Source organism: Manacus candei, unplaced genomic scaffold (assembly GCF_025592945.1).
Source record: "Manacus candei isolate 608988 ecotype Guabito, Panama unplaced genomic scaffold, ASM2559294v1 h1tg000016l, whole genome shotgun sequence".
NCBI classification, from domain to species: Eukaryota; Metazoa; Chordata; class Aves; order Passeriformes; family Pipridae; genus Manacus; species Manacus candei.
In genome coordinates, this window is record NW_026138064.1 from 7,172,548 (window position 1) to 7,196,898 (window position 24,351).

Below are 24,351 nucleotides of genomic sequence, written 5' to 3' on the forward strand. Positions count from 1 at the left end.
GATTAGGTCACAGTTAAACTACAAGGATATCTCAGGACTTCTCACCATATTTTTTTCCATCTAGATACATTTAGCTTGCCCTTCCCAGGCCATCAAATCCAGAAGATAAAATAGCATGGACCACTATAATAGCGTGGTCCACCAAAGTATTGAAATCAGCAAAGATATGACTTTTTCAAACAAAAGAACTAATTTCAGCACATCAGCTTTTGGAGCACCCAGCCCTAGTAAGTCCTCAAAAAAGAAGCAGGTGCTTCTCATTGTTGGTTTCTATTCTATTATTTTAACAAGTATTTACTTGAGGGAAAACCAAAGATACAAAACCTGAAGACAACATACCAGTGACTACTGCACACAGGCACAATCTACCCAGAAATATGAAATAGGTTTCTACCAAGACAAGATCTCGTAACAGCTGTGTTTGATATCACTGTTATCCACAACAAGGACCTTGGATTTGATTTTTTTAAAAAAGAAAGCTCTTGCTGTACAATTCTTTTGTACTAATAACAAGCTCGATCAGGAGCTTTCTGTCCACACTTACAGTATGTACCACCTGTTGTACCTTTTACTAACTACAATACTGTTCTACCAACCTATGTATGATATAGATTACTTAATATAAAAGAATAGATTCCAGAAAAACTGTCCAAATGCTAACACCATGGGAATAATTTATCTACATCACTGTTTCTTGCATGCCAAGGTAATAGGCCTCTCCAAAATACCTTAGATAGCCAGAAATCTCAAACATCTCATTTGTAGGAGGTTTTCCTCGTTGTTTACCTTCGGTCAGATAAGGCGCTCTCAGTATTGTCTGTACTGAACTTTCCCAATAAGGTGAATGCATACACTTCAGTTCCCTTTTATGGCTATCTTAGTGCTGATTTGTGCATTCAATTCAAGCAGATTTTTTAAAACTCAAGTGTCCAAAACCATAGCAGTCAGTCAAGCTAGTTAGCTTGTCATGCCTGTTTCTTATCAACTAAAGCCATTTAACTGATGTTATCTGTTTGTATTTAAACCTAGTCATGAGAGCAAAGACGGTGTGATCAAATGGAAAACATGCAGTAGGAGCTCATGCTTTGCACCATGTGCTACTAAGAGCCTGTAAAAATGAATGGACTGCCTACTCTGTGATAATATTTATTTTTCATATCAGTTTCCAAGCCTGTAGCCTCAAGGGTTTGCATATCTCACACCCCACACATGAAATGCAGAAGTTGTCACATCCATCCTTTTATAAAACCAGGGATCTAAAGTAATTACACTTTAAAGTGTAAAGCTCAAAGTTAATAAATAAGTAAACAGATGAAACCATCCCAAGATGCATTTCCTAAAAATTTAACTTTCAAACCCAATCTCACAGTTTTCTGGGAAAAGATTTATGACTTTTTGACTGTGGCAGACCAATAGTTCTACCTACCATGACTGAGGTTGGTGAAGCAGGGTAATGACAGGTATCTGTGGCAGTGTGTGTGTTAGTCAGAGCAGAGACTGTGACTGCCGGTGATTGCTCAGGGATTATTATAATACAGACAGTACTGTAATTGTAATATCCACACCCAGTTCTCCACCTGGCTTTTAAATCAGAATGGCAGCACTTTTTACACCAGTTTATACAAATACCCAGAGTATAAGGCAGGGACAAATCAAGTCCTCAGCTACCAAACAACAACAAACCCTGAGCAATGTGTTTTCCATCACTGAATAAACTCAGGTCCATGGCAATAGGTCTGGCCATATCAGTGTTTGCCCTGAAAGGATGTTCCCAAGAAGCTTTTCATGTCCAGCATTCAGCTAAAAGAATAATGAATGCTTTCACCCTATACACTGTTGGGAAAGCTGAACACTATCAGCCTTGCCCTAAGAGGGTAAGGCAGAATAACGAGAGATCTTGTTTGACTTCATGGTTTGCAATTACTGCAAAATGCAACTGTAATTCTCTTTCAGATGAAATGGGGAGAAAAGTAAATGAAACAAGTTACACATATTTCACTTATTTGACTTTACAGAACAAAACAAAAAACCCTTCTCTAACTGAACACCAACTTGAACATCAGCCTGAACATACAGCAAAAAAACTCCTATGCACTAACATAAAAACATAGTTTAAAACTGATATAAAAGCATAGCCATTGAAGTTTCCTGATCTGATTTTTCAACTAACCCTAGAGCAACTGAGATATGAAATGGATTAAGCAAGTGACAAAATGGAGGTTACTGCATTTTAAACTACTGTAATCTGGATTCTAGGAAAATAATCTGCCATGCTGAAGCCAAACTGTCTGCATTGCCTATGCTATCAGGGGAAGCAATCAATAGCACTGGCTTTTATACAAGAAAGATAGTTTCTCTCTGTTCACATTATTCAATCCCTCTGTTAAAGCCAAATATTTTTACTGAAAATACAAATAATACTTTCTATCATTATTTTGGCACCTACTCAAACTCTTAACCCAGGGTTCACCAAGTGGCTGCAGTCCTAATGAGTTTAGCATACTTTAATGGACCAAAGAGACAAGGAAACTTTATTGCTTAGCTCTGCAAAAGATAGCTAAACCTCAGCCTTCAGGGGACAGAAAGAATATATACAAAAAGTACATACCATACAACTGTTTATAACACCAGAACACATATATGAAAAGAAAGAAGGGAAAAGATTTTAATGAGATGCCAGAGGCTGGAGGCTTTAGCACTTCATACACATTTATACGATGGAGGCAGTGCCAGTTGCATATATTACAGTCATGCATTTGTTCTAATTGTACCCAAAAACACTGCTGTGGCTGGTCCCATTACTGGTACCAACAGACAAGAAAAAAACCAACCAAAACCAGAAAGGCTAATTGAACTGGCTGCAGAATGGAAGCCTTCGATATACTTTATTTTGCAGTCTTAAGAAAAGAGGAAAAAAAGTCAAGAGGCAAGTGAGGAAAGATGCTGAGCTCAGTAAAGGTGGAAGAAAGAGCAATTTGTAAGTTGTTACTGGATTTGGGAAAAATAAATGGAACCCTGATTTTCATTCCATAAAACTAAATTATAAGCCATGTCCAGTTGGATCCTAATTCAAGTGGCATTTCACAGAAAATACCTCAAGAAATATATAATACATGCAAAACTAAAATCACCCTGTTTAAAATGTTGAGCAAGGCATATTTAATCCTGTTATCCGATACCAGAAAAGAAACATCAAGAACAAAGGACTAACCATCAACAATACCCACCTGCAGAACCTCATTATGCAAGAGGGATATTTATTTTAAAAAGAAATGTCATATTATTCTCTCAAACATTTCAGTCAGGGAAACTTCTACGTAACTCATAAAGCTTATTACACCACCAGGGTAATTTCCAAGATAAAAATTAGTCTGTAAAATAAAATCTACATTGGGTTAATATATTTAAGCAAGTTATGTTTAAAATGTATCAAACAGTCTTGATTTATTGTGTGAAATGGACTTTGCTATATCCAAAAACAATTTTCGGTGAAAAGGGAAGGATTTATTCTAGTGACATGTAATAGATTGTCACGTTTTCTGACACAGGGAGGAGAAGTAGCATTAGTCTTCATTCAGCTTCTGAAAGTCTTGTTTAAATGGAGAAAGAGTATTCAGGGTTTATCACTGTGAATAGCCAAAGACAAAATGGAAAAATAAAGATGACAGAATATGCTTATTTATAGGGAAAGATGGAATTTGAATGACATAGCTCTGTTCCTTTAGCCCATACTTTGAGTGGGAAATGAAACAAATTTATTTAACATTAATATCATTTGAGATAATGCACCTGCCTTAGTGGAAAATAACTGCACACTTGAACACATGGGTAATCAATTAAGTTGAACTAAAAGCAAAACATCCAGGCGAGTGATAGAGATTACACGACTACATATAAGTAAAATGGTGACAAAGCAGCTGTTTCATTTTAAAGTGAAACAGAGTATTTAAATTCACCAGAAGAGCAAACACAGAATTCTGCATCATGTTACATCAGCAGAAGAGACTACAGGAAGGTTTCAGTTTTCCTCACAATTTCAGTCAAAGAGACTGAAAAAAAATAAGCACAACACACATAAAAGCAAAACAGAGGCACACCCTTGCAGCAATACAGACTGACTTTTGCTGCCTGTGCTAAGGCAAACATTATTTTCAATTTAAGACCTGACAACTTTACCTCTCAATAGCCACACAAATTTCCACACAACAGAACTGAGGACTAATGGGGTGGGAAAAGCTGTTTGGCTTGAACTCCTACCCTAAGAATAGGACAGTCCAGATGAACAAAAGTCCGAGTCACTAAGTCCAAGGGTATATGGCTTCTTGACCTTTGAGGCACCCACTCACATTGGCAGACACAACAAAAAGATAACAGAATCAGAAAGCAAATCAATCCTTCTCTTTTTACGCTAAACGAAATAAACTAAAATAAAAATTAAAAAGAAAAATGTTGTAAACTGCTCCTATTTTCCAAGGACTATACTTTTAATTATGTTACATTTCAAGACGTACCACAGCCAAAAGGCAGAATACACTAGCTTTGTTTTTGAGTCAAAAGACAGCACCCAGAATAAACATGGGAGGTTTACAGAGATGTATGTCTACTCTCTACTCAAAAATAGATTCTCAAAAGTTTATAGGGGCATATTAACCCATAATAAAGATAAATATTTTTTATATTTTAAAGCCCAGACAAGTTTTTTCTCAAACGGTTAAGACACATACACACACTTAACTCCATGTACAAGTTCAACTAAAATTCGTGTGACTTCTGTCATAGATGAAGCTGAGCATATCCATGTAATCACACACAGAACTGCAGCTTGACATCTCTATTACTAAATTCCAGGAAACATCCACTATTCTAGGCATGACTCCTGTGATCCATGCTTAATCTTACACACTTCCTCTAACACCTGTAAAAATTTCCAGCTTTCCCTGACATCTTCAGCATGCAGAATAGGTTTCCAGCTCAGACATTTGAGACATGTTAAAATTGCCAAGGGCATGGCACTAACTTCTGTTCCACTTAATATCAAAGTAAAGGGATACTGCTCTTCAACTGAGAAGAGGATGCACAAGAGAGACGCCTTGGGTCAACAGCCTGAATAATGGGATACTAACCAAGACACATGGGTATAAAATTCTTTTGTGATAGACAGGTCTCCTGAAAAGAAACATGTTGTCATTGCCTGTTTTCAAACTTCCCTTTCAGCCTTTACGTTAGATCTACACACATTGGGTTTTATCATCTTTGAACCACAGCAACTGGAGTTTTTATACCCTGTTAGGTTTAGATATAAACACTGACCTAAGGCAAAAGACACAATCCATTCTGAGAGACCTTTGAGGATGCTGCAGCAGTTCTGAGTAAACTGCAGAAGACAAAATGAACCCAAGATCAAATAAGACATCCCTCCACAGGTTGACTAGACAAAGACTTACCTGTTTGTTGTGTTCTTTTGGGGTAAGTCTTGCTGCGACTTCTTTCAATGCTCTGGTCAGGCCGCGGGAGCTGCACTGAGGGGTCTCTGGTCATTCGCAAAGACGTTTTGCCACTTGAAAACACAAAAAAAGTCATGGGAAAACACCTGGAAAAGTTATCAAAGAAACAGGATCTTTAGACTGGGAAAAAGCTGCATGGGTTTTGGGTAGCATGTTCTGTTGCTATTCACTTCTCATCCCACCTCTGGTTCTGCAGAGTAGCACTACCCTGAATTTTGGGTTGAATCAGTTGTTGGCAAAATCATCAAGAGATTAGGCCAACCTCTTCTATATTTTGCATTTTCAAGAGGAGTTAAGCCACTAAAACAAAATGTTGGTTTGTTAGGAGTAGGTGAAAATAGTGTGAGCTTGTCTAACTTAAAATATTCTAAAATATGACTTTCTTAAGCAGTTTGATTTCTTCCTGAATTCTTTCTGTAAGTTTTCACCTCAGGAAAACATATTTAATATTATTCAGTTCCAGCCAGTAAGGGGATACTTCTCTGCGATGTAGAATGACAACCTCAAAGACTGCAAAACAAACTGTAATAAAGGACTCTCACTAGCCCAGACCCAAACTATAACAAATTGAGTAAAAGTCCTGATTCCCACCTACAGTAAGGTTCTTCTTCACTGCACAACTTACATAAGTTATTAAGTTTAAATACACTATTTCATGCTCATTTAATGTTCCTCTCCATGTGACTAAGCAGAATATAGCATTCATCAAAAAAATGTAAAATAGACCTCATATTCCTCCCCAAAACTCCATTTTTGCTTCTGGAAACTTACTACACGAAACAAGTAAGTTTTACTATTAACTCCCTTGACATCTGCAGTTTCATGATTTTGAAGTAACAGGTACTGTACTAGAAAGTACTGAGCAGCTATATAGGTTTTACATATGGAGACTTCCTGAGTTATGTGAATAGACTCCATTAAATACTGATTCTATTTTCACCAATAGCCCCACACGTGTAGTCAGCACTGCAGAAATTTTATCTTCTCAAGCTTGTAAAAGAATTAATGGACAAAAATTCCTGAATTCTAACACTACATCACAGTAATGCTTTTTTTCTTTTTGTATTCATTTTAATGGATGTTCCCAAGTTAGCCAGAAAGCACTTGCAAATAGAAGAAGTAGTTTTAACAAAACATCTGGGAACAGGATCTTCCACTCCCCCTAATACTTCCAAAGTACCTGATCTTAAGACAAGGAAAGTGCTTTCCTGAAAACTGTCTGCCACATAATGAGAAATACCTACAAGATTAAAAACACCCCACCCACACAAAAAAACCAAAAGACCCCCCCCAAACAACAGCAGCAGCAACAAACCAAACAAAAAGAAAAACAAAACAAACAACAACAAAAACAAAACTCAAAACACACAAACAAACACGAACAAGAAACAAAACAAACAACAACAAAAAATTAAAACATCACACCAAAACCTAAAAGACCAGCCAAAAGACAATATTATGGTCCCCACACATACACAGACGAATGGTGGGATTATGGTTTCTGCTTTAAACTAATGATGTGTACAGATACACAACATTGTCACTGCTTTCCGTGCTACAACAGAGTCCAAAGGCAAAGAGGGAAGACAGTCAAAGCTGATGGATATGCAAAGCAAAGAAAAGATTCTCAAATAACATGAAAATGCTGTAACTACTGCACCGATTTATCATTAACAACCCCCATTTACTAGAACACCCACTCAGGTCAGGGGGACTCCACAAGAAATCACTGCAGCAATACAGGGAGGACTTCATACTAGAAGGGAAATATATACTTTAGTGTTTTCTAGATAAAACTAAGATTGTAAACACAGCTGTCAGTAATGCCCATCATACCAACATGGCAAGCCATATCACAGGCCACCCTGGAAATTTATTAAAAAAATAAGATTAACCTAAGTGCACCACCAAGAGCGACAGTTCAGACATAGGTAAATGTTTCATGGCATGTTTTCTTTTTAATTTATTGGAAAGTTCTTGTCAGTTCAAAGCTTTCTCCTCCCCAGCACCAGTGCCCTGCTCCAATCTGCTGAAATGGTCCAGCACAGAAAGTTCATCTGCAGTACTCCCATGAACTTCTATTCGCTGTTACAAATGGGGTAATGCAGGTCAGGATCCAGCTAAGAAACCCAAAAGGCTGTACAATCATTTCCCTGTTATCTGCAGAAAGGAGAAGCTGGATCATGCCAGATAATGTGATAACCCAAAAAGTCTGGATTACAGAATACATACAGTAATCCTTTTTGAAAACCAGATTCAGTCACACGAGCTCAGACTCAGAACTGGCACTACAAGCAAGATCTTACATCCAAGGGTAACAGCTGAGTATGAATTCTGATTGATTGAGAGTAAATGTAAAAGAGTTACTATTACACACAGCTATTAGTACCTACCAGAGATACTAACTGCAATTCAAGAGCTGCTGGAGAAACTGTTTTCAGACTTGTTTTCACAAAAGTCTTCCTAAGAGGCAGTGTGGTGGTTTGAAACTCCCAAGAATCTAATTTTTAAGTTCAAGCTTCCCCCTCCCACAGTTTGCCCCTGTGAGAGGGTTTAGTGATGGTATGGACTTGATCTCTCTTCACCTCATGTGGAGAGTTTTCAGACAAAACACAACCATTCGTTATTGGGGGAAGGGGAAAATATTTACAGAGGTTTATTTACACCCACATATATATTTACATAATATTAAATTTCTCCTTTTCTTCAATAAAAGTCCAAGAAGAAAAGAGAAAATCTTTCTGTCACTTCTCAGGCCACAGTTCCTTCATTTCAGTTTTCTTGTGGCACTGGTTAGTGTCCTCCACTTTTTCCAAGGCAGCAGATTTAAGTATGGCAGTCAAGATTTTTGTTCTTACTTTGCGGAAATTCCAACCCCGAGCCCGAGCCTTCGGGGGACTTTCCTTGGAGACCTTCACTTCTCTTGGGTTAGAGCATTTATGGCAGCTTTCAGTTCAGTCTTACCAAAGCTCTTTTGCTCTGTCTCAGCTCACCAGCGTGATAGAAACAGCAGCAGCAGCAGAGGGCACAGCCACCTCCTCTGCATTCCATCCTGGCTCAGCTCTCAGGACGATTTTCAGCCCCTTTCTCTCTCTCTCTAGCTGCTGCTGCATTTCGGGACTCCCTAAGGGTTTGGAAGTCCACCCCTCCTCTTCAGGAAGTCTCTGGGTTTTTGGGAAAGTAATACAGTCTTTTGGGAAAGTAATACAGTAAACCAGCTCTGCTGAGTTTTCCTCTGTTTTGTTGCCAGCTCTCCCTCCTGCAGGAACATCTCTGTGTCTTTCAGCCGGCTTCACGTTATCTCACTGCTACTGGCTATCTTTTGGCTTTTAGCCATCGCTGTCTCTGTTCAGGACTGCTCTGCTGCTGCTTTCAATGTCTTCTGCTGCTGCTGACAGTAAGAAAACTCTTCCAGCTCTTGATTACGGGACCCGCTCCAGCTTTGACACTCTACCGGGTCTCCCGTAGCCTCAGCTGAGGGCTGGGGGCCCTTGGCCCCCAGAGGGGCTCACTGGCCCCCTGCCTCCTTGCGGCTCAGATCATGGCTACCTACCTTCTACACTATCTTCACACCCTTCTCTTCTGTTTCTGTGGGTATGTAATTTCTGTAGGGCGCACGTGGACTATTGATTGGTCCAGTATTATCAGTGGGGCAAACCATTACTACACCAGAGAAAAGGTTTTTCAAACCACCACAGGCAGTGACAAAGATCTGCCCAACTAATGATTTACTTAATCAACCTTACTCATTATGATCCATGTATTTCATCTATGTATTTCTTCAGTGATGGTGAAAACAGTGCTCCCTATACACTCTTAGGCTGAAGTTTACAGCATCTTTCACGGCTTATAGGCTTGAACATTCACCCAATTTTGCCACCTATTCCACTCAGAAAAGATACACCCTTGTTTTGGCATTCCCTACTTGTCAGGAAAACCCCTTCAGGATATGAACATAATTTCAGGACCTATAGGGAGACACTGATTTCAAGCACTTCCAAGGCTGCTCTCACTTTGACTATGGACCTTAACCAGTTCTGGGGATCTGGAGAATGAGAAGAAACTTACATTTGTCCCCAAACTGCCAGACTCCCAAGGAGAGCCTGTTAAAATGGCCCTGATTCATGCTTTGTCTTCAGAACTGCTTTGGGTCATAGTCTGGGTGGGGTTTTCTTTCATTGGAAGGAAAGAGGAGAAAAGAATGAATGAAGAAGGAATGAATTGAAGTTTAAACAATTACATAAATTCACCTGTACCGATGTTTATAACCTATGGATCCAAACTTGCCGACTTTTCTTGACAGAGAGTTTGATTCATTCTCTGGCACTCTGTGCAGTTTGAAAAATAAAACAACAGAGTAAATTACATAGCTAGGTCTCAATTATGGTTCCCTTCCCAATTCAAGAAAAGAGAATACAAACTTTTGACTCAAAAAAATATTATTTTCTGCCAGTTCCTCTTCATCCCTATCTCCAGACAGACTCTTTTGGGGCTGAGAGTCTCCCAAAGCCACCTGTTTATCCCCTCCTCTTTTGACTACATACCTTTTTATTTCAGAGTCAAGTGTAAACTGCTCGCACCAGCAGCCTTTCACTTAACATTTCACAGAAGCAGGAAAACCCACCATGCCACAGTAGTGACACTGAAGGAGGGATTCTGAGCTTATTACTTTACAGCACTGCTAAAGTAAACCCCAAGTACACTTTGGTTCTAATTAGACATTGCACATTTCTCTTGGCATTTTTGCAACAGTAAAATAAAGTGCTTTGAGATGTGCACTACTGGGAAGATTTTATACATTCCAATAAGTAAGCAAAACATTATGGAAATTCAGTGAGTTTCTATGAAAAAAAAACAAAATCAAAAACTAACCAACCAACCAGTATTCTGTGCACTGTAGGAAATAGTAGTGTCTGAAATCCAAAGGCCTCACTCAAGTCAATGATGCTACAGAAAATTTGATGGATAAATATGTAAAAATCTATATGGCAGCTTAAATCCTGCCATATACATTTGTGGACACTTCTGTTAAAGCCTAGTCTGTGCAACCTGAAATATTGTTTTTAAAAGAATGCTAAGATAAAAGAAACCACCAAATTACCCTATTTTAAAATCACTCTTTCACATCATTGTAAGAAAAGGGAAGGAGTCAGTTTTTAAGAGCATTCTATAACCACAAGTAAAATTGTGTTTTCAGACAGCAAGCCTGTGTTACAACACTCTGTATGTATAATAAGGTTCTCATTCGGTGTAGTGGCCCTAAGGAAACCACAGTTTCTCTATCACTTACCTGAAAAACGTATGATGCTCTACACAGCATTTCCAGAGATGTTTGCAGGTGACCTTGTTACGTGCTTCAAAAAAGAAGGAAGTTTCATTGCACTGAAAACAAAACAAAACAAATCAGTATTCTTATGAGGGATTCTGCCAGTGAAGTGAATCTCATCTGCTGAACACAAGAATCAACCATCTCCTATCAATCCACACAAGAAAAGAAAACAATGTGAAGAAAAGGAGGTTCTATAATTCTGTAGAATTTTTTATGTAAAAGAGGTTTACTTTTTGAAAAACAGAAATGAGATTCTAGAAACACTTCTGTTCCTTCATTCTTATTTGCAGATTCAGTTTTTTTCCTAATTAAAACACACAATTTTTTTTTTCAAAAATTACGTTTCTGATGTTTTCTGAAACTGCAGCTCAGATGTCATTCAAAAATATTCTCTTTAACAGTTTACAAAAGGGCAAGAATAAGAGAAAGAAACACAGAAATCCAAAATTTATGATAAACTAATATGAAGCAAAACGACAGAAAATGCACAAAATATACATATAAGAAGAACCAAGGTTCTAGGAAAAAGAGGGGAATGGAATTTTTTTTAAAAAAAGCTAACCTCAGAATAATTAAAAATGCTAGGAAAAATGTTCAAGTCATAAAATCCACCTTAAAATCTCTTAAGGGAAAAAAAATATTCACAGCTCAGAACCTAATCTCCGGGAACTGGCAGAGAAAAGAGAAGGGAAACATATATAAACTACAAAATACTTCCAAAAGACAAAATGAAGGAACAGACACATCACGCTGCTTGTTTTCATCAGGCTAAACATTCAAATATGTGCACAAATAATACACTTCCATGTATTTGTTACACGGTAAATTTAAGTGCTCAGGTTTGTATCTGTGATTTGCACAAAGAATGACTAGTCCCACTCAGGTCAGTGTGAGACCTCAGCGTACTACACCACCATCTGTAACAAAACTGAGCAGTATGATTCATACCACTGTCAGCAGCTGATTTTAGGAAATCTGTGCCCTTGCATTAGTTGTACTTCTGCAGTGCCATCCATACGGCAGAGTTCTGGCAGGTTTCTCCCACTCCCTATTTAATGAGGTATGATGAACTGCAAGCACCTTGCAAACTGTGAACTAATTCAGTATGTTCTCTAGAATTCAAAATTTCACCTATAACAATAAAAAAAGATTATATCTCTATTAACAGCTGTCAAGCAGCCTCACAAAATCACATTTACCCTCCTCAAGCAGTCTTTCCTTCATCTTGAAACAAATAACAGTAAAAAAGATAGAATTTTGCACCTGTGGTTAGAATAATTGAGATTTCATCCACTGGCCAAAAAAAACAAAAACAAAAATAACCACCAAAAAAACCCCCACAAATTGAAAACATACACACGAGCTTACTTTCTTCCATGCCTTATTTTAATTAAGTGGCTGGATGGAACAGTCCCACAGAATAGCCAAGGAACAAAAATCATCCTCTAGTCTCCCCTCAAAAGCACATTTTCCTCTGCAGGACATCACATGAAGAAAGAAGAGTACAGGGAGCACAGTAGAACATACGACCACTGAGAATGCTGAAACCCAGCATTCATCTGATTCTGTTATGCGTATTATATAATGATTCTGTAGTACATTACTCCCATAAATACATTCCTACAGTTCCTCTAAATACAATTTCAGTTTTGATGGGGTCACCATCTCTCATTTACAGGAATTACACAGTTTAACTTATAGCAAATACAAGTTTAATTTATAAAAAGTATAATTCAAGATTCCTGAAGACTCTCGAAGATTGTTGAGGAGAAAAATAAGTTACTTCAATAATAACCATATTGCTCTTGTTTCTCTGACAACGAGAAAAAGAGTCTGCCCACTGAAAGATCATAATGCATTTTTACATTTTAAAATTTTTATAGAAAACATGTCAAGAGGTACTTCACATTTGCATATCTTACACATAGCAGAACAGTAGCTTCAGATTTCATGATCTGATTTACATTACAATTTCTATATCAGACTGTCATCTGATGTGATTTCATATAAACCCACATATCTACAGTCATCTTTTAAAGAATGATATCAAGTCAGGCCTGTGATATTGCAAACTTCATGCAATATGATGACTCAATTTAGCTTCTGTTGGGGAAAAAAGTCAATAACTCACTTTCAATATGCATGATCTCGCTCCTTCTTCATCCACTCCTAAATTTTACTTTTAGGCAAAGAATCCTCTGTTGTATTTAAATTTATTTAATTTTATAATTAAATATATTATTTAATTACATAATTATATATAATTACATATAATTATATAATTATATAATAAAGAGAGAGTTTCTGGGATGTCAGAGGGCAGAGAAAAGTCAGGGGTGATTTTTTTTTTTTAAGGTAATTTTTAAAAGAAGGTATTTTTGCCACAACTTACTATTAGACCAGTTTGAATGCCACTGGCATTCAGTGAAAGATTCCCATCAGGGAAAAGATTGATGATTAACTACATGCTGAAACATCTAAATTTAGTACTCAGCAATCAAATGCACTCAGAGAAAAAGCATAACCCTATAGATCCAATTTATCAAAAAGTTATGGAATTCAGAAATGGAAAGTGATACAATATGCCTAAAAATCATGGGACGGACTGACTAGCCTTCTCATAACACACCCAGGTTTATTTATTTGAATTCAAAATTAAAATACATGCCTGGAAACTATTGCCTCAAAATGGATGCTTGTAATAAATAACACAATTAAATTTTGCTAAAGAAAGAGAAAGAAAGCCTAAAACACTCATCCCCGATGCCAACACAGAGGACACAATTCAAATTCTTTCACCATTTCTCACCTTATCTGTGAAGGATTCAGTAACTTACTGCAACTAAGTCCAACACAACAGTGCTTACAGCACATCTACATTTGGGACTTTATTTACTTTTTAAGACTATTTAAGGCTTGCAAGAGTACTGCCATTACCCTCACAATTTATAAATGCACATATGAAAATTAAGCAGTACTGAAAACAGTAATATCTTTGAGGTTTAACATCTCTCCCCTAAGAGAACAAATTGATTTGTACAGGTAAAGCAAGGATGACCTCACCTGTTAAGACTCTGAAATTCTGTTTTCAATAAAAGGCAACATTTTTAGCATTTGAAACATTGTGGTTTCCTACACATAGTGGGTGTTAGATGGTTTTTTTTCTTACTATTCTCATATATCTGAACCAAAAGACACAAAGACCTATTATACTTTTACTAATGAGTTACAGGAAATGACAATTCTAAACTCATTCAGTGTTGTTTGGTACCTCAGAAACTTCCATAGGCTACTCATCCTGTTGGTTTCAGAGTGACCAGTGTATTAAAGGTGAGGCATTGTAAACCATGAAATCTCACTGCTTCCAGAGCAATCCTGGTCATCTGAACACTCTAAAGATCTCCTCTCTCCTTTGAACCATTTTGGTGTTCGACTATTCTTTCAGGAAGCCCATTTTGCTCATCAAACAAGTAGAAAACAACTTATTTTTGTATGGTTATTTTCAATCCCATCTGTGACTTGCACAAGCAAAGGAGTGGGCAGGACAACGGGGGCAGAGGCTGCAAAAGGACAGGCACAACCCTTGCAGCAGTGTCCAGCTGTTGAGCTGTTTGACTCACCTCCTCCTAATCCTGAAAAGGGTACACACTAAAAAAATGCGAGGACAAACATAAAACATTCATCTCCTTTTAGATGCTTGAAAAACTTGTCTTGTAATCTCCAAAACATGCTAAAGCTCATAGTGCCATAATCTCACCACCATTTTCACCCATAGGAGGAGAGAGAGACTAGAATAGTGGATGCAGATAGCCTGACTACACCATGAGCTTACACACAGATGGACACCCAAACCTGTAGTCCTTCTCTGCTTTATGCTACCCCTCAATTCATCCAGAAGAATGATCTGGCAGGGCCTTTAAGATCTCCACTAAAGAGCTGGCAACTGGTGCAGTGCTACACCACAATGCCTCCATCCCTTAACTGAAAGACTGAAAGCAGGTTACCAATGCCATCAAAGGAGACAAGTAAGAGGGGTCACTGCTCTGCCTAACCACAAAATGCCTCTGGAACTGGTGGAGCAACAACACTAGTCCAGGAATGCCCACACTGTGCTTTGCAAACAGCTCTCAGTTTGCTTTGCCACGCCAGTCTGATCACACAGCTTTCAAGCTCAGAGCTGCTTTGTGCCCAGACAGCCCAGTGCCCAGAGAGGGCAAGCTCAAGTCCAGCTGGAAGAGAAGACACACACTTAAAATGACAGTTCTTCCCCCCTGGAGGCCAGAAGATCCCTTGTTTGTATAGTCTGTGGATTAGTCCAAAGAAAAGAGAGTCACATCAGTCTTACATCCATTCCTCTGTACCCACCTACAGACAAAAACACGGTGAAAACCTATGATTCGGAGCAGGCTTTAGCTGGTACAATTTATGACAAGACATACATGGGATCCCATTAATCCAGGCTCAGAAAATGAAATAAGGAAGCCCCAAAAGCACAGTGGGAACCCTGCCAGCACACACATCATTCTTCCCAGTCGCACTGACCACTAATGTAACATAAGGAGGGATCTTGCCCCATTACAGAGCCCACTGTATGTTCAGGTACTACACATTCACGTACATGTAATAGAAATACTAACACTAACTCTGAAGCTACTATTTCACAACAATCCTCTTTGCCAGGTTAGGCACCTACCTGGATACTATTAATTGTTAATTTCAATAGAAAATACTCTGTCTTTATATATTTACATAATGCATACCAGTCATAGCTTATGTAACAGATGATGTACTATTTGTCGTTAGATGAGCTCAATCTTTAAGAATGTCGTATTAAGTCAGGAATTAAAATCAATAAAGCTGTGCCAGTTTGCATAAAGCATGTCAAAATTGCAATAAACATATCTCTGCCTTGTATTATAACAATTAAAAAATACTAAAGAAGAATTTTTTTAAAAAAGTTGAGATTAACACCTTAGTGGCAGTGAATTTAAGTTTATGCAGGCCTTGAACCAGTCTTACATTCCTTCTAAGATGGCTCAAAAAGTGGTTAAGAAAAGACAAGAGAACACCCAACCAACCAAAACAAACTAAATATGACATATTAATACCACTGTGCTGGCTCACCTCCATCCTCCACTACCACTCTGACTTAAGTAGGTGCAAATGCAAATGATACAAAAGTCACTTGAAATTCTTAAACCATAAGGAAGATCAAAATGCTATTTTTGTCTGGAAATTGTACATAAGCTAAATTGGACTTAAGACTGGGAGGAATATACCTTCAAACCCTGTTCAGTCTTCCCAAGAAATTTAGGAGCAATATATCAAATTAAAAGTTCCTGGCTAGAACTTGTAACTCAAGATGGAATATAGTGTTTGATAGGAAAAGAAGAGGTACAGCTGAAGCACTTTATTAATATAATTATTTTTCATATTTCTAACACTTAGGAAAAGCAGATTGAAAAAAATAAAGCATATTTACAGGGTTTTCTGAGACTATTTAAAAGAACAGAAAAATACTGTATTTAGACAACTTTCAGTCACCAAAATGGGGAGTATTATATACTTCTGATTTGCATCAGTGTTTGGTATTGCTCTTGAAGAGTCTTTACCAATTTCACTTTATAAATTCAGCTGAGATAGGCCTCTTCACCTGAATATGGAAGACTGCAGAGGAAGGCATGTCTTGAAAGTGTGTAAATCATTTTCAACTGCACAGTTTTGTAGGTTGTTCTGACTTAAAATACCCAAATTTCAAAATCTCTTGCGATATAAAATTCAGAATTCAAAAAGACCCTCCTTTACAACAAAAATAATGAAAGCAAGTGCTTTGCACATTGAATGCTTTCTGGTTTGGTGAATGAGAAACATGAAAAACATGAAAAGCTTTTCATAAACTCTGTGAAGAAGTGAAATCATTCATGTGCATGTTCAGACACAGTGCAACTGAAGTAAAAGGTGCAGTTATAGAAAACAGCAGGGGGTTGTGGGGAACAGCACAGAAGTGCTTGGTACCTACAGGCAAAAAAAGCCCCACATCTCTCACTCCTGCATATTATTACATTTGCATTCCCAGCCCACACACTCTATTAAAGCATGTTTTTTGGTGTTTTGTTTCATGTCCTTAGTTGAGAGAAAAATCTAGGGGAGTCGGTCATGTTCCTCACATGGGGGAAGTAACAGAAGGTGTGCTGTGCACCCCTTCGACTACTCACTTCCACATAGTGCATCCACTGTGAACAAGCTCTGTGTTGCTGGTGGAGAGGGAAGGGCTTTGGCAGCCACCTATATTGCTGGATTGTTTCCAGCAAAGTTGCTCAACAGACATCTATCCCTACCAGGAATTGTGCACAGGTGCTAGATGGATTTCTGTTTTCCTAAAGAAAACTGCAAGAAAATAAAAACGTCTCTCATTTTCACACATTTTTTGCAATTGTTTGTCATGTTCAGGGAGTCCTTCTGTGCAGTCCTTGCAGGGAAAGGGTTCCTATTTTCATGCCGATACTTAGAGGTGCCACAGAAAACCTAACATGTTTATAGTTCAGAATTCACAGCATGGGTCCACTCAGGGGACAACAAAATACTCATTGAATGATTAACATCAGTGAAAGAGTTTCAGTCTCACATGTCAGAATAAGTCATGGATGGACAAATATTAAAGGTGGTATCTTGTTTATGAAGGGGCAATAGCCTCAGGGACAAAACATAATACAAGGAAAGTAGTGAAAGATAAAACAAAAATACTGATGGTCATGCTTGTACACAATAGCAACAGGTATGCAGGAAAAAATGCAAGGAAGTTAAATATACAGGAATTCTTTTCATGGAAGAGATATGAAGGAGTACAAGAGGTTACACTACAAAACAGAAAAGACGAAGCACCTTATTTCATTATCAGACACTAAGCAATAATATTTCCACTCAGTAAACATCAAGTTTATGAAAAGTGAAGCAATGTAAACAACAAAATGAGTAGCCACAAGCAGGGCTGACACAGACACTCCACAGTGTGATTTTTAGGCAGCCTAATGATATGGACCTGTACATTTATACTGCCACATCTGTCATCTGTCAAGAATATCTGGATGCCCATTTCCACACCATTCTGGTAGGTTTGAAAAAATCTCAAAAAATTCTCAGGAAGAGAAAATAAAGAAGTTACCACAAGGGAAAAAGCAGCACTTCACTGGTACTAAAGGCACCAACAGTTTCCTCTTGATGAGCAGGGGTACTCATGAAAGGTGGCTGTCAGCGTGAATAAAGGCAGCCAGTGTGTGTGGAAACATGAACCAAAATACACCCTACACAGTTTTCATTACCATATGGAAAACATGATTCACACAAAGCACTCGATTCACTCAGAAATAATCTGCTCCATTAGATGGTGTTAGCTTCCTCACTATATGCCATAAAGTGCCATTCGAGAAATGAGAAAATCCCTATTATTTCTACTCTTCCTGAGTATTTTCTGGAGTTCTCTCCAGCTAACTGGAAACATGTAAAACATTCCAGACTTGATATAGCACATCTGATACAAGGAAAGTATTCATTCCCTGGGCTGTAAAGTGATATCCCTGGAGGAAGGATGGAGTGAAAATGGCACATTTACTCTCCTAACATATAGTCATGTCCCACACGGAAGGACAAAGTGATGGTATTTATTCCAAAAAAAACAGAGGAATAAAATGAATTTGCACATTAATTTTTCAAGGAGTATTGGAGCATACATTCGTACAAATACACTGATGAGCTTTTCCTCCTCTGGGTATAGAACAGCATAAATTGTTACAACAGCTTTACTCTAGAGACTAAGGATACTGTTTACTTATTTCAAGATATAATTTTGTTCAAAGTACCACCAGACTCTTAACAAAAAGGGAAAAGAAGATCTTTCTGTGCCATTTTGGTCTTTCCTGATCATCTTAGGATATGAAGTACTGTACAAACACTTCAAATTAGTATTAGATGCCAAGGAGAATTTAATGATGGTACACACCCTTGTACTTACCGTTCATTTGAACAGTTTCCTAGAAGTACCTGTCAAGGCTTGAAACTACTAAATTCTGTCGAAATGTCTGCCTTATGATCACAATAGTAAGTTTTCACCAGCCATCAACATTCACAGTCTCAAATTAGGCACATTTTCTAAAGCTTCCAGGTTTTCTACTTGGCATGTTAAAACTTTGCAATTGCACATGGTTCAGACAAAAACTATAGAAATATGGCATCAAACAGAAACTGCAGCTTCACTTCCAAGCAATTAATTCAAAGTTAAACTCGAACTTGTAAAAGGTAAAAGTAAAAGGTGAACTATACATGAACTATACACTATACATGAACTATCATTCACCCTTTACATGAAACACTGTGACAAGTTTTCCCACCCTTCCCTCCCCCAGCTTTCCAACAGCTCTCCTATTTCAACAAACACACCATCAGAAAGAAAATCTACAGATTACCACACCAAACCACTTGGGAGTATCAAAGGCAAAATTTGCCAATACATCTGTGGAGACAAAAAACGCTGTCTGTGACAGAAGCAAGACAACCAGTCAGCGGTACACTTATATTTTGAGGAATGTACTCAACATACCAAAAGGCCTCATGGAAAAATCACAGATGCAACTGACAACCACTATATAGGTGAACGAAGACACATGAAAAACAGTAAAGGGGATTACTGCCAGCAGGTTAATACCACTTAAAACTATAAACTATAAACAGTCCTGATCTTCCAAAGTGACATACAAAGTATTTTCAAAAAAACAATTCCTCAAACTAAACTGTAACTCAATCAGAAACCAAAATTCATAGACTGACTGCAACTATTTGCTTTATTACACTTCATTATTTTTCCTACCTCCTCAACACTTTCTCCCTCCCCCTACCCCACAGGCTTCATAGGTGATGAATATCTTTGTCTTTTTTACACTGACTCTACCTTAAAACCTCCTCTCCCGCTATCGAACTGTTGTACTTGCTCCACCGGAACCCAGATTGCTTTCTCTCAAATGGCCTAACAGTGCACGATGTTAAGTTCTGACAAATAGGTTTCAAGCGGTATAATATGGCTGCTTGTGTCCTAGCTACAAAATTACTTTTGTGCCCAACAGCTTTTTGAGTTTTTCTTCATCCACATTTTTTTAATATTAGCTTCCCTGCATCCTAGTTCAAAAGCACTTTAAAAGCACTTCCACAATACCAAGGCATTGCAGAAGCAGTCTGATTTATAGAGCACAATGTAAAATGATAAAAATTCGTCATAAAATTCCTACTTCAGTACTGCTGAAGTTCTTTCCCCTTGCTACAAAGCGTGCACAGAAAACCTTTCTTTCATCTCTCCCTTTAACAAAACTGCAAGCCACTTCAGGAACATTCAAGGACGGGCTGGGTGGCGCTTTGACCAACGTGGTCTAGTGAAAGGTGTCCCTGACCGTAGCAGTGGGTTTGGAATGAGGTGATCTTTGAGCTTCCTTGTAACCCAAACCATCTTACAATTCTAGGATACTGCACGTGAGGATAATGTTATTTTCTTGCAGTAATTATCAATACTATGAATTTCACTTTGATGTTTTCTAACAGTAAATTTCAATAAAATAAATTAGACTTTGATGGACATATAAAATTTCCAATGTCATTAGACCTGAGATTACTTCTTTATCCTTTCAGGCTTAAATAAAAACTTACATCTTTTCCCAGGACTCTAAGTTCAAACTGTGTTTCCTTGAAGTGAACTTTTGTAATTCTAGGCCTGTAATATTGAGGAGAAAAAAAAGACAAGACAGAACTTCATGAGCCTTTAATTTCATGCATCATAAAATATTAAGTTGTATATATTTACACACAAAGACAAAAACGAATTCACAGGTAGGTTTATTTTTCAGGTATGACCCAGATATCAGCAAAAAATTAGTGGTATGTAAACATTTCAACGTGAGTATGGTAAAGGTGATCTACTGTTTTCAATACATAGATTATCAAAGAATTAAAAATCTGCATAATACAGAGAAATATTAAGAATTTCAAGTATACTTTTTTCTATTGCTATAATTAAGCTTTCAAAGAGATATCACAAACCATACATTTCCATACAACACTATTTTTGTGTTAGTGCAGACTGCACATTTAAATAATACATACCAGAAATATTTTCCTACTTGTTTTTTATTCTTGTAGACAACAACTCCTATGGGTGTTAATCCTAAAAAGTATTCAGATTTGTTTTCACCCTAGAAAATAAAAGTGTATGTCATTCATACAGTTGCAAGTTTTATCACAATATCACTGAGGTCCAGTGAGGAAGTCATCCTGATGACTTGAATATACTGTTTTGCTCTCTGTGCAAATGGGAAAACAGTACCTGATCTACAGACAAGATCCTATACAGGACTTTGTAGGCAAGGGGGCAATGAGGCAAGAAAGAATGGCAGCGAGGGAAAGAATGGCAGCGAGGGAAAGAATGGCAGCGAGGGAAAGAATGAGTTTCCACATGCCATGGTGAAAAACAAAAATTTTTTTTAATATGGAATTACTTTTGGCTATTTGGCAGATGGCCAAAACTCAGAAACTAAACTGTTTATTGAGGCATGAATGTAACAGATATCTCAACTTTCAGCTAAAGGAAAATAGCAATTTTCTGATCTATTCTACTATGATACAACCACACAGCTGCCCTCTCCAGCCTAAACTAGTGTCAGTTGCATACTGCTAAAAGGTGAAGTAGCTCCTTTGGGAGAGACAAGCTTTTTGTTTTGTTTTGTTTTGTTCAGAATGGGCAATGGCATACAGGGAACAGCCACATGCATCATGTCCTCCAAAGGAAACCATTCCTGAAGTCAGTATACAAATAAATCTGAGAGAGAACAGGGTGAAAATGCTGGTGCTGAGGGGCAGAAAGTGCCCACCTCCGCAGTTCATGGTCAGTAACCAAAATCAGAAGCACCCTAAACTTGAAAGAGTGCAAACCTTAGTGGATGAGGTTAAAAGAAAGTTAACTGAAAAAGTTCATTCATCTGCCCACTTTAGGCAATGAGGAAGAGCACTGCGATCTCTAAACTAGCAGAGCATGAACAGCAAAAAAACACTAATCATGAGACAGACTTGCTGTGGAAAGTGCCCTGTGTAATTACAGACCTTACGAAGTCAAGCACACCTGTCAAGTTCTGACTGTGCTGCTCAGTGAATTAACTGCTAAAGGTGACTTTACTTTTAATATGATCAAATGAGAAAAAGAACTACATCTCATTATGTGTGTGGCTTCAGTCTCAAATGAGGGCTTCTGCTGCTGCTGTAATATAAGAAGGAACAATGTTGTTCATGGATTAGACTTGGGCATATTGGAAATCATCCCTCACTACCCAGGTAGGGATTTCATTGCACAGCAAAAGCAAGCGATGAGGAAAAAAATAATTCCAAGCTCTGCTAATTTAACATGATTTTGTTGAATTATGTTGAATCTTGTTCCAGTTCACTCCCCCAGTTTTCTATGGGTGGGAGGGGCACAGAGCATGAGATATGAATACAATTAAGCCACAGGGTGCATTAGAAAATACTTTATATTGCAGGCTACACATTTTTTGGTAGGAAATACACACTTAATCTTCTGGTAGTATCTTGATTTCTTTATTTTCTTTCAAGCAATTTTACTAAGTGTTCATCCAACTCAATGAACTATCTACATTACAACTTCCCATTTGAACTCCTGATTTTCTTTTATTAAAAAAAAACCCGCCACAAGTGCAATTATTCAAACAAGATAGAATGATGTTTCCATTAGCAGCACATAGCCTCCAGGTGATGACTTGGATCCAATCCCAATTTAATGCTGATATACAAAAAAAGTGAAGGCTTTTGATGAGGCAATACAGATAACTTGCAATGCTGCATGATGCAACTTGGGAAAAACTGAAAATGTACTCTGGATCTTTAGTAAAACCTTCATGACAAATATTTTAAAAAGCCAGATATGCTGCTGCTACCCCACCCTAATTTTTGCAACAGTATTGAAAAGGTTTCAGGAGACACTTGTTCTTATTAAACAAGAATAATATGCAAATTTTTCTGTCAAAGACAAAGGCTATAGCTCTCACTCCTCTCTCCTGAGACTTTCTCTATTTACTTCTTATCTATCCGAACTGTTTTTTTCCAGAGCATAACTGATGGCTTTTTTATAGGTGTAATAGAATCACAGCATTTCATCTGAAAATCATTAGGCTTCTGTATGTATGAATGACTGAATTGTCTCCATCCATAAGTATCTCTTCCTTTGCATTTCTTAAGTACAGTGTTTCCTTTCAAGTTATTCTGTGGACTGTTTCCTGCATTAGTACAATTTTTTTTTTTCACTGTTAGCAAGTTTAAACAATACTTACATAAACAGGATGGAGATCAACTCCATACATTTCCAGGGATTTGGCCACGCCTAAGTAGTTTACTTCTGCCTCAGCAGGAACTTGACCCCTGTAAACAAAATCCTGTGTAAGAACTTTGCACTTCCAGTCAAAATATAAAAATCGATCATATTAATAAATACAGTTTGCTGGACACATACACAGACCTTCCTACCATTTTTTAGACTGTTACTTTGTCTTTTCAACACTCTACTTCTTGCTCCAAGTAAGACTAGATCTCTACTGGTCTCCTACCACAGACATATATGCTATCATATTACAATGTGTGCCTAGTACAGTGGCTAACCTTTTCCCCGTAAACACACTTCAGATATTCTATTTTTAGGCTACAATATGCCAAATAACTTCTTTCCCAATAACTACATGATTTTCACTGAAGCAGGAATGGTATGGCTCACTGGGGTACTATTTCCCCATAGCAGTGCTGAAGCTACAGATGATTTCTGGAAGTAAGGTTCATGACTTCAGATAAAATATTCCTTTCTTCAAAAAACCTTGCCTATAGAAAGTCACACCAAATGGCAAGAGCCCAGTGTTCTACTGTGAAAACAAAGTTTGGCATTTGTCTCATGGGAGTAGCAGTTTCAAAGATCCAGCATGCCTTCCTATCTGCAGATATCAATCCATCAGTTGAAAAGTACCATCAGCTGCATTCTGGTAGTAAACAACTGGGGAGGAAAAAAAAAAAACACAAAAAAACCAAAACAACTACTAGGAACATATCTGACTTCACCGACGAAGTATTTATTTTCGAAAAGAACAAAATAACTAAATAAATTTAAATCCTTACCCTCAGAATTTAATTTGTTCTTCCCTTAATATCTGCCATTGATAAAAGAGTAAGATTCTGGTCTGTAAGCTTGAAATAGCTGAAACTGCATTTTCATTTTCACTCCATTTCAACACTTCTGTGAAAGCTACTGGACTGTTATTGGGAAAGTACAGCACATCTTATATAAATATCAACTCAAAAAGATGTATAACCAGCTTCACCCTGTGATTCTTTTCTTAGGGAAATACTTCACTGGATTTGCTACCTTTCAAATCCAATGTGTGAAGCAGAGCTCAACATTTTGATTCAAGGAAAGGTCCTGTAATATGGAACCTT

General features: G+C 37.7%; 1 protein-coding gene across 6 annotated transcripts in view; it reads right to left on the reverse strand.

Annotated features, from left to right (window-relative positions):
• The window catches only part of EPB41L4A (erythrocyte membrane protein band 4.1 like 4A), a 130,695-nt gene that overhangs the window by 33,417 nt on the left and 72,927 nt on the right, over positions 1 to 24,351 (reverse strand). For 3 of the 6 annotated variants that reach the window (XM_051782613.1, XM_051782610.1, XM_051782607.1), the window contains exons 7-12: positions 23,205 to 23,292; positions 20,974 to 21,062; positions 20,521 to 20,584; positions 10,795 to 10,886; positions 9,755 to 9,832; positions 5,445 to 5,590 (exon numbers count right to left, since the gene is read on the reverse strand). In XM_051782613.1, the coding sequence (XP_051638573.1) occupies positions 5,445 to 5,590; positions 9,755 to 9,832; positions 10,795 to 10,886; positions 20,521 to 20,584; positions 20,974 to 21,062; positions 23,205 to 23,292 (557 nt within the window). The remainder of the gene's footprint in view (positions 1 to 5,444; positions 5,591 to 9,754; positions 9,833 to 10,794; positions 10,887 to 20,520; positions 20,585 to 20,973; positions 21,063 to 23,204; positions 23,293 to 24,351) is intronic. The other 3 variants (XM_051782612.1, XM_051782609.1, XM_051782611.1) reach the window with 2 other exon arrangements.